At 66.8% G+C, this 10,453-nt stretch overlaps 2 protein-coding genes across 3 annotated transcripts in view; one reads left to right on the top strand and one right to left on the bottom strand.

Moving 5' to 3' along the window:
• The first annotated feature begins 78 nt into the window (after positions 1-78).
• Positions 79-1,629, top strand: DNLZ (DNL-type zinc finger). Its single transcript, XM_065879978.1, has 3 exons — positions 79-279; positions 553-692; positions 1,461-1,629. Exons 1-3 carry the CDS (start codon positions 79-81, stop codon positions 1,627-1,629), a joined length of 510 nt encoding a protein of 169 aa, XP_065736050.1.
• Positions 1,630-5,492: 3,863 nt separating this feature from the next.
• The window catches only part of GPSM1 (G protein signaling modulator 1), a 28,801-nt gene continuing 23,840 nt past the window's right edge, over positions 5,493-10,453 (bottom strand). For both annotated transcript variants that reach the window (XM_065878868.1, XM_065878867.1), the window contains exons 12-14: positions 7,261-7,417; positions 6,676-6,884; positions 5,493-5,699 (exon numbers count right to left, since the gene is read on the bottom strand). In XM_065878868.1, the coding sequence (XP_065734940.1) occupies positions 5,493-5,699; positions 6,676-6,884; positions 7,261-7,417 (573 nt within the window). The remainder of the gene's footprint in view (positions 5,700-6,675; positions 6,885-7,260; positions 7,418-10,453) is intronic.

The raw sequence follows: 10,453 nt of genomic DNA, 5'->3' as shown, positions 1-10,453 counted from the left end.
GGCGGCGGTGTGGCCTCCGCGGGGCGGGGCGGGGCGGGGCGGGGCGGTCTCGGCTGCGCGGGGCGGCCGGCGGGCGGCATGGTGCGGGCGGCGCTGGGCCTCTTGCCGATACTGTTGAGCTGCGCGCGGCCCCGGGGGCCCGGCCTGAGGTGGCTGTGGGGGCGCGGGGCCCGCCTGGAGGCCGCGGGGAGAAGGCGGGCCTGGGGTTGGGGCTGGCGGCGCTTGAGCTCCGAGCCGGGACCCGGGCCGGCGCACTACCAGCTCGTCTACACCTGCAAGGTGGGCACGTGGCGGGGGCGGGGCCGGGGCCGGGCCCACACCTGCGCCTGGCGCAGGACGGCGCTGCGGGACGGCGAGGAAGTGTGAGGTTGTCCTCAGGGGGCGGGGCCTTCCAGGAGAGGGGTGGGGCTATCGCTCGGGGGGCATGCGGGGGTGTGGCTAATCCGGGGGCGGGGCCTTCCAGGAGTGGTGGGGGTATCGAGGGGGGGAGGGGGCGGGTCCTTCTGGGAAGGGCGGGGCGGGAGCAGGGCTTCACCTCCTCCTCTTCACCAGGTCTGTGGGACCAGGTCCTCCAAGCACATCTCCAAGCTCGCCTATCACCGGGGTGTGGTCATTGTGACCTGCCCTGGCTGCCAGAACCACCACATCATCGCCGACAACCTGGGCTGGTTCTCGGACCTGTACGGGAAGAGGTGAGGCTACCTGGGAAGGGTTGGGGACAGAGGTCTATATTCCAGTGCTGGCCTGGTCCATCCTGAGTCTGGAGCCCCACCCAACCTCCCTGGGGCACCGTCCTTCTAATGAGGATTACAGAGCCCACATCTCCAGCCCAGCTTCCTTATCAATGCAAGAGATGTAGTTAAATTTGAAATTCAGATAAAACACAAGTAACGTTTTAGTAAAAGTATGCTCAAGTTTGGAACATGTTTTGACTTGCTAAATCTTCCAGCCTAGATCAGCTCCTTCAGCCTGGTTCACTGCCTGACTTCTGCCCTCACTGACAGCCTCTGGGGGCAGGTAGGACCTGGTTACATGTCAGAGCCACGGGCCTACCCTAAAATGAGGGTGTCAGACTAGGTTGACTCAAAGGCAACAGCTTGCCTTTCACTCTGTGGTTCCTTCACCCTACTAGGCACTCCTTCCTGAGTGCCTGCTGTGGGGCAGGGATCCTAGCATGCAGCTTTCTTGTTCTCTGCTGACACTGGTTGGTTGACTGCACCAGACTTGGGGGGGGCGGGTGTGAGGTGGAGTGGTCAGGGCCCTGGGGCTGCAGGGTCAGCCTCACCACCTTGTGGAGAGCAGTGGGGGGGCAGTGGTCAGGAGCCTCCTGGCTGCATGGCCCTGATACCACACCAGCACAGGGACTCGTGTACTCGAGCCTGGCCTAGGGTGCCCTCGAGGGACCAAGACGCAGGACAGCTTCGGGGCCTGGAGTGTCAAGGCACCTCCGTCTTTCTCAGGAATATTGAAGAAATCCTGGCGGCCAGAGGGGAGAAGGTACGCCGAGTGGCTGGCGAGGGGGCCCTGGAGCTCGTTTTAGAGGCTGCGGGGCCCCCCAAATCCACCACTGCTATGGAAGGGGCTGAGGACCAGGATCCCACCCACCCTGGCAACAAAGAGGCCAGCTGACCTGCCTTGTGCCTCCAAGAAGGATGCTCCGGCCCTGAGCCACTCTGGACTTGCCTGTTTCTATCAATAAACCAACATCACTTGCAGATGCGGGGACCTGGGGCTCTCGTGTCATCCCTGGTTCTGGAGTCAGAATGACTCACAAGAAGCCCCTCCAGGCTGCAGGCCAGGGCCTCCTGTGGCTGCTGGCCATGTCTGAGTGGGAAGGGGCTGGATGTGGAGTCTGAGCCCCTCCTGGCTGTGGCTGTGTGGCCTCGGGCAGTCACTTTGCCCCTCTGAGCCTTCGTCTTCCTGTCTGCGGGTGGAGATGCTCACGGCGCCACCTCGTCAGGAGTATAGGTGGAAAGATGGGACTCAGGACGGGCACGGGGTGGCTCAGCCCCGCCCCGCCCCCAAGTGTCAGGGCCCCGATGTTTTGTTTTGTTTTTTGCCACGCTACGTGGCATGTGGGATCTTAGTTCCCCAACCAGGGATCAAACCCGTGACCCCTGCGCTGGAAGCGGGGAGTCTTGACCACTGACGGTCAGGGGAAGTCCCAGGGCCCTGATCTCGATGGCCCGTTAGCCACTGTTCTTCCTGGGAGTGGGGTCAGCACCCCCAAGCCCCACCGGGGGTCCTGTCCCTCTGGCCAGACACAAGGAGGCCCCGTAGATCCTTCTGTGGCGCCTGCCGTCTCCTCGACGCCCCCTGGATGGCACTGGTGAGCCGGTGCCAACCTCAGCCCTGACCCTTGGCCACTGGCCAAGCCAAGTCAGCAGGCTGAGCTGCTCACGGTGGCTGCAGGCGGGCCAGGCGGCCATGGTGGCCAGCGGAGTGGGAGCTGGGCTGCTGTGGGCCTGGTGGTGGGCCGCTCCCTCCCCGGGGCTGTGCAGTTTCTCTCCCAACCTCGTTTGACCGCCTTCTCAGGATGTTCCTGTGTTTATGAAAGCATGTTTATTTCCAGAAGTGTTCTGGGCTGTGTGACCTTCAACATTAATCACCAGCCACAATCTCGCAGGATCCGAGCTCCTGACGGCCGCCCCCGTCAGCACGGGCCTCGGCACTGTTCTCCAGGCGCCGGCAGCTCGTGCTCCGGCTCGAATACCCCCCGTTCTTCCCGTGGTGAACAACCCCCTATTATCCTGCCCAGAGCCTCCTGTGACATTTGCGGAGTCAGTCATGGCGGACGAACCAGCCCCGGGCGTGCTCCTCCACGGAGGCCCCGAGGGACCCGCTGGCCTTGAAACGCCAGAGCAGCGGGGCCTCGCTGCCGCCACAGGGTTGGAACTGGATGTGGGGAGGCCCAGGGAGCTGGCCGGACTCTGAGAACGCAGAGCGGGGACCCAGGAGGGCCACGCAGGCCAAGCCCTCCTTCCGTGGGCGGTCTGGACATGGCTGCTCGCCACATCTTTTTATGGTCTGCTTTCTGACGTTTTGACATCTGGGCCCTCTGACCCTGGAGAGCTGGTCAGTTCCTGGACACGGCTGGGCGAGTGCACCCAGGGCAGGTTCCGGACCACTCGGGCAGCCCCTCTGCCCAGAGCCACTGAAGACCTCACCGGCCGAGCAGGCCTGCTGGCCCTGCCTCACTGTTTCTTCCCACAGAAACCACAGGAAAGGCTCCGGCCCACTTTTCCTCCCCTGCCTCCTGACCAACCCTGGTGCCTCCCCGTGTGGCCCCCGCCCAGCCGCCGTCCATCTCCAGTCCCTTCTCAAGGTACCCCTGGCTCTTTCCACCACCCCCCAACTATCTTCCCTCCCTCGTTCCTGGCCAGGACCCTCTCCAAATGGTCAGATTAGGGAATCTGGGCCAACCTCCTGTGATCCTGTGACAGCACGTCCCCAAGTGTAGTCTTCTGAAGACAGCTTGATGGGCAACGCCAGGTTCGAGGACATCAAACAAACTTCTTCCTGCAGGACTTCTCAGAGCCTTTAGTGTCCTGGCCTGGCTGTGAGCCACTGAGAGGCACGGTGCCCCGCAATATTTCCCGGAGCACTGAGAACTTTCCAGGGTGGGGGGTTGGGGGCTCTACCCTTCCCCGTATGGGCCTTGTTCTCAACCACCCTCCCTTTTCTTTACCTCACCCAGGAGAGGCTGCAGGATGGCAGGCTCGGTAGGGAGGCCTGGGGTTCCCTGTGCCCCGCTGGGGGCTGCCCCACACCGCACTCCATGCCTTCCGGCAGCCTCGTCTCGGCACCAGAGCTCCTCTGGGAGGGGAACGTGGGGCTCAGGGCTGAGGTGTGGGTTTTGGAGGACACTTGGGCTCCTACACCAGCACCCTCACCGGCTGCGTGTCCCTGGGATTGCCGCTTCACCCCTCTGAGCCCTAGCCCCGCCCCCCGATAAACGCAGCAGGGACCGAGCCCGGGTGCGGGGGTGGGCGGGAGCAGGGCCAGCCTGGGGGGCAGGAGGCGCCAGGCCCTTGGCACGGTGCAGGCTTGCTCGCCCAGGTGAACGAGTCACTGGGCCTCTGAAAGCACCAGCACCTGTGCCAGCCCTCATCCTGACACGACAGCTTTCGCTTGGCAGACTTTATTTTTTTCAGGAAAAACAGAAGAACAAATGTACCTCTTGGGTTGGAAAGGACCCCTTGACAACATGGCAAACACACGTGTGAGCAATAAATACGCACGTACATTCGGGTGTGTGGGGCGGCCAAGCAGGAGCCTGTGCTCTGACCTCTGACCCCACACCTGCCGCCCTACCCTCGCCCTCGGGGGCCCCTCCGCCCAGAGCGCCCCGGGCTGTACTGTACCGAGGGGCGGGGGCCCGGCGGCCTCCCCAAGCTCAGAGGGCGCGACCTGGGGCTGGGTGAGGCGCCACGCAAGAGGGCCGCCTGGGGGCCGTGGGGCTGCGGCTCGACCCAGGGACGCTCCAGGAGAGCTGGAGGTGGGCCCTACAGGAGGTGGGCTGAGATGGGGGGTTCTGGGCAAGGGCGCCGGCCACGGTCTCCCCAGAGGCCTGTCTCCTGCCCAATCCCGAGGGCCGACTCACCCCACGGGAGAAGGCGTGATGTCATCTCGCCCCACGGTGGGGTTGAGGGCTGGGTGCTCACCACGGCCACAGAGCTGGAGCCCTCGCACCTGCCGCCCACCCTGGCATGGTCAGGGTGCAGACCCCTACCAGCTGGTATTCCCAGAACCGGGCCGGCTCAGTTCCTGGGCTCCTGGGCTTGGAGCTGAGGAATGTGGAGCTCGCCCCCTTCCCTCCCCGCCCCGCCGGCTCAGGAGCACATGCCTGGTGGGGCTGGGGACCCCACGTAGGAGCCACTGCCTCCACTGCCTGGCAGGCTACAGGCTTCCTGGGACTGCCCTCCTCCTCCAGGCCGGGTAGGAGGGAGGGGAGAGGGGCTGGGAGGGGACCCTCCCCAGGGGTGAGGCCGGCTTCAGGAGGACAGAAACGCCCGTGCCGCTGGTGGCCCCAGAGAAGAGGCTTCAGAGACACCTTTGGGGGTTGGGGGTCAGCGGGGTTTTCACATTTGGCCGGGCGGGGGGCAGGGCGGGAGCGTGGAGGTCTGGACAGCACCGGGCTTTGGGGCCGACATGCTGAAGGCCCGGCCTGGGGCAGGGGCGGGGCGAGGGCGGGGCTGGGTGGGGCAGGCCTGCAGGAAGCTTCGTACCTACCGCAAGGGGCCGTCGCAGGACAGGAGTGGGCCCTGGCCCGAGCCAGTTGCCCCGGGGAGGGGACGCCACGGGGGCCGCGTGCCCAGTGTCCGGCTCAGTGAGATGGGCTGGGTGGCTCAGAGCCTGCCCTCAGCTGTGGCCTCGGGAGGATTTGGCTTCACGGGGGGTGCTGTGGGCATCCTGGACATTTGTGAGCTCCCCCGGGCCGCCGCCCCGGTCCAGGAGCGGGGTGGGGCGGGCCCGGCTGTGGGTGCGAGGCCTTAGCTGGCGCCGGGCTGGCACTGCTGCCGGGGCTCGGGGGGTCCGCCCACCTCCTGCTCCGGGCTCCCAGTGAGGTCCACCCGCTGCTCGTCCATCCGCTTGGCCTGGACCCTCTGGATGAGGCTGAAGAAGTCCTCGTCGGGCATGGTGGGGCCACGGGGCAGCACGTCCGGTGGCGGGCAGCGCTGGTCGTCGATCCTGGAGGACTGGGCAGACATGGACACGTGGGTCGGCGGCCTCGCTTCCCCAGGCCTTGGAGGGCCCAGCCCGGCGCCTGGGCCCGGCGCTCAGAGGCCCCAGGGACAACTCGGCAGCAGTGCCAACTCAGGAGGGCCTCCCTGGGAATCAGCTCCAGGGCACAGCTGGGAGCCCTGACCCCGAGAACGGCCTACCCGGCGGGCGAGCTGCTGTGGTAGCCTCCCAGGCCTGCTCCTAAGGCCGCCAGACCGTGGTGTGTTCATGAGCCCCAGGGACAGGACGGGGCTGCAGCTCCCGGAGCTCGTGGTGCCGAGACCCCCAGGGCCCCCTCGGGTCAGGGGGCCGGGAGCCGGCATAGCCTGTGGGGCGTGCGTGCGTGTGGGCGGGGGTTCTCGGTAGGGGCTGCTTTTCAGGCTCCTTGGACTCTCCCAGAGTTGCACTTTCCTCTCCTCCGTGGGAAGGAATGTCACATCTGGAAACCTTCCAGCTTCCTGCACGGGGCGGGGGCTATGAGGCTGCCCCCTCCCCAGCCATTTCACTGAGGGTTTCCTGACCCTGAAACTCCACCTGCAGTTCTGCCCCACCCAGACTGGTGGGTGGCTGCACCCCATGGTGTCGGCCAGGCCCCTCCTGCCCTCTGCAATCTGGGGGTGCTGCCTGGCTCTCGGTTTTCTCCATCCGAATGTGGAAGGCTGGAGGAATACCCGGTGACGCGCCCGGCTCCAGGCTCCTGCACTGTAGGGAGGGGCCAGCCTGAGGATGTCCTGGGGTGACCTACTCAGGGGGCCCAGGAGGAGCCCCATGGGTCTGAGCACCCACGGGCACTCAGAGACACTGGCTGAGCCAGCCTGGGGTCCAGTCCCACACGATGCACCCTGAGACGGAGGGCCCAGGCCCTGTGTGGAGCCTCCCGGGGAGGGGCCCTGAGCTAACCGGGGCCGAGGGGCCTGGGGGGGCAGGCGGGAGGAGGGTGGCGGAGCCCACCTGGCACTTGATGAGCATGTTGAAGAACTCGTCCCCCGGCTCCTGGGGGTCCCCGTCACCACGCAGGTGGCCCAGGTTGTTATGGGTGATGCGCAGCCCGGGCAGGCTGCCCACGCTGGCCCGCTGGTCGTCCAGGCGGCGGCTCTGGGAGCTGGCGATGAGGTCGAAGAACTCCTCGGTCTGGGGGGAGGCTGTCAGCGAGGGCTGGCCTGCGGGGCACAGGGGGTCAGGCCCGGGTAGGCAGGGACCTAGCCCACTGTGCCCCCAGAGCCCCCAGCAGCCTCTCTGCCGACCCCAAACCCCAGCCGCTCTCAGCCGCTCCTGATGTGGGCCCGACGCCCGCCTTGAGGGCCTCCAGGGGGTGACAGAGCAGAGAGCCTGGCTTCCCACACCCGCTCCGAGACCGCTGCGCCCTGACACGGTGTGTTCCGGAGGGTGGGACGATTACACGTTTTCTGGGATGCAGCTTTGGGCAAGGTGGGGACACGGGGCTCACGGTGACGGGGCCACTTCGCAGCTGGTCCGCCCCGCCCTCGGAACACTGCAGCGGAGGGAGGGGACCGGCCCCGGGCCCTGCGGGCTCACCAATCCTCTCCTCCAGGGTGGGGGCAGCCGTGGCTTCAGCGGCTGCGGGCTGACCCTCCTCCAGGGGACAGCGCTGGTCATCCATGCGGCTGCTCTGGAACTTGCTCAGCAGGTCAAAGAAGCACTCCTCGTCGGAGGATGGGGCCCGGGGGATGCTCTGGGGGGCGGGACGGGCAGTCGGTGCTGGCTCTAGGCCAGCCACAGGTGGCCCTGCTGTGGTCACCAGCCCCTCACAGACCCCCGGACACAGCTGAGTGGCTGCTCGGCTTGGGCCGAGGTCAGGACCCTCCTCCCCCACCCGCCCCTCCTGCTCCCAGGACCACCACTGCCCCCGCCCCCGCTCCCTGGTGCCCCCCGGGGGCCCCTACTGAGCACTTGTGTCAGCTGCCTGCAGTGAGTGCCACCCATGCCTGTGCACCTCTGGAGCCCCAGCACCCAGCACAGCGCTCACCAGTGTCTGCTAAACAAATAAACGAGTGAGTGACTAGGCCCCTTGGCAGCTCGTCATGCACACTGCAAGTGGCCGGTGCCAGGGCCCTGGCTGCGGTGATGCTGGACCCAGAGGTGCCAGCAATGTCAGGTCATAGCACCAAAGGCAAGGAGCCCGAACTGGGGAAGGTGAGGGCTTCTGTGTTCCCAGTCCCACCCCTTGTGGGGTTTAGACAGTTTTATAAGGTCCCCAGAGGACGGCAGATGTGCGCGGGCCAGGCTAGAGACAGTGCTCTCACCCCCCAGCCCCTCCCTCCGCGTGCTGGCTGAGGCGGGAGTGTGGTGGGCCAGGGTCTGCTCTGGGTGGCTGGGGAGAGCCAGGACGCCAGGCTGGGGGCCCTGGGTTGGTGGTTGGACCACAGGGGCTCTGAAAGATGCCCTCAGTGAGCATCAGTGTGCAGCCTGGGGGCTTCCCTGGTGGCGCAGTGGTTGAGAATCCGCCTGCCAGTGCAGGGGACGTGGGTTTGAGCCCTGGTCCGGGAAGATCCCACATGCCCGGAGCACCTAAGCCCGTGCACCACAACTATTGAGCCTGTGCTCTAGAGCCCACGAGCCACAGCTGCTGAGCCCGTGTGCCACAACTACTGAGCCCACGAGCCACAAGTACTGAAGCCCGCGCGCCTAGAGCCCGTGCTCCGCAACAAGAGTAGCCACCGCGATGAGAAGCCCGCGCACCACAGTGAAGAGTGGCCCCCGCTCGCCGCGACCGGAGAAAGCCCGCGCGCAGCAACGAAGACCCAACGCGGCCAGAAAAATAAAATAAATTAAAAAAGAAAAAGTTACACTAAGTGGGCAGCCTGGGCAACGGGTAGGGCTGACCTTGGGCTAAGCCAGCTGACCCGGGCAAGTCCCACTGCTGGGTCAGAATGGGGGGAGGGGCCGCAGTTCTGAGGCAGTGGGTGGGATAGGGTGAGACCAGGTCCCTGGGTCAGGCTGAGTCCCAACGGGCAGGGTGGCCTCAGTTCACACCTCCATGGAGGGCGTGGTCTCTCAGGGGCTGCCCAGAGGGCAGGACCAGAGCAGGCCCACGCCCAGCGCCAGCCTCACCAAGCCTGGTCCAGGGCCCTGCGGGCTGCCGGCTGGATGGAGGGGCTTCCAGAGGACACTCTGGGTGCTAATCTGCACCCCACTCCCCCCCCCGAGAAGCTGCCCCCCCCGCCCAGCCCTGGCCCGTGCATCTCCTGGCTGGCTGGCTGGCGGCCGCCTCGTCGCTCAGAGCCCTGCCTGAAATGCGTGACCCCCAGAGCCCCCGACAACCCAACACCAGCCCGTTTCACAGAGGAGACTGGGGCCCTGGAAGCTGGCCCAGCCTGGGCTCCCAGAGCACAGAGGGAGGGCTGCTTCGAGCTGGGCTCAGGCCGTGGGGCAGTGAGGCGTCCGAAGGCCGGGAGGACCCGCTGGCCGACATGGGCAGGGAGGGGCAGCCGAGCGGGTGGCCCCACCGACCCATGCCGGCAGGTGGCAGCTCAGAGGAGACCCCACCGGGCTCAGGCTCTTGGGTCGCACCTCCCCACCCCCTGCCTGGCCAGGGCGGGCCCAGAGCCAAGGCCAGAGCCGGGGGCTTCAAAATCCACCCCTGAGGGCTCTGCTCTCCTGTGGTGCCCAGGAAACCTGGAGGGAAGGGCGAGCCGGTGCTCAGGGGCCCATAGGGGCCTTGGCCAGGGGGCTGCACCTAGTCCGGGCCTCCTGGGGACCTGCAGGCCCGGCAGTGGCTGGGGACCAGCGTCAAGGTGGGGTCTACGGAGAGGTGCCTCCCCCAGGCGCTCGTGGGCTCTGCTCACAGGCTGGGGGCCCCCGGCCCCGCCAGGTGTGGGGTGAGCACAGCACCACCCCACTGCAGGGGGAGCTGTTGCTCCCGCCCCCAGCCCAGCATCTGGCCCCAGCTGGGATCTCCCAGGTGAACCATGGGCCAGGTGAACGGAGCCAGGCCCCTCCCAGGAAAGGTGTGACCCGGGGGTCCCACTTCACTGGACGCACGTGTCCCCAACACTCCTCCAGCCTCCCCTGGGCTGCAACTCGGGCTCAAGAGAGGCACCTGAAGGAGAGGGGGGTTTGCTGTAGGCCTCTCACGGTGCCATCACCACCGTGGCCAGGTACGGGCTGAGGGCCCCGCCACGGTCATCCAGACAGGCTCCCGAGGCACTGCGCCACAGCCATCCCAGCCTGAGACCTGGGACTGGCCCGGGGCCTGGCAGCTCTCACCCTCCCCGAGCCCGGGGCCACCTGTGAAGGGTGGGCACCCCCTCATGCAGGGCACTGCTGGCCTGGGACCACAGGCACAGGGGGAGGCCCACGCCCCTCGCTCAGGACACCGGCCTGAATCCCAGGAGGACACGTTCAGGGGACCTGGAGGCCACCCCCTGCTCCCTCCTCCCTCCTCTGCCTGACTCGGGCTCCCTCCGCCCGGAGGTCAGAACTCCTTGAGGCTCACTCCGGCCCCACCGCAGAGGTTTCAGCCCATCTTCTCCCAGGGAAGAAGGAGCCAGCCCTGGTCGTGCAAACTCTCCCATCCGCCAGGCCCGGCTGTCCCCTCCAGCCGGCCTGGCCGGGTCCCCAGGGCTGCAGCTGCCCTGGCTCCCGAGCTGCCCAGGACGGGGACGTTCGAAGGCAGGTGAGTACGGGTCAACACGTGGGACTCACCCCCACTGAACTGGCCCGGGGGAGGCTGCCGGGAATCTGACTGCTTGCCCGCCGGCTGACCATC

This window comes from Phocoena phocoena, chromosome 6 (assembly GCF_963924675.1).
Source record: "Phocoena phocoena chromosome 6, mPhoPho1.1, whole genome shotgun sequence".
Classification (NCBI taxonomy): domain Eukaryota; kingdom Metazoa; phylum Chordata; class Mammalia; order Artiodactyla; family Phocoenidae; genus Phocoena; species Phocoena phocoena.
The sequence above is the reverse complement of the archived record's forward strand: the minus strand, read 5'-3'. Positions and strand labels throughout refer to the sequence as shown.

Coding starts and splice junctions, on each gene's coding strand:
- DNLZ (XM_065879978.1), top strand. CDS start 79: ATGGTGCGGGCGGCGCTGGGCCTCTTGCCGATACTGTTGAGCTGCGCG. Junction 280..552: donor AGCTCGTCTACACCTGCAAG/GTGGGCACGTGG, acceptor CCTCTTCACCAG/GTCTGTGGGACCAGGTCCTC. Junction 693..1,460: donor TCGGACCTGTACGGGAAGAG/GTGAGGCTACCT, acceptor CGTCTTTCTCAG/GAATATTGAAGAAATCCTGG.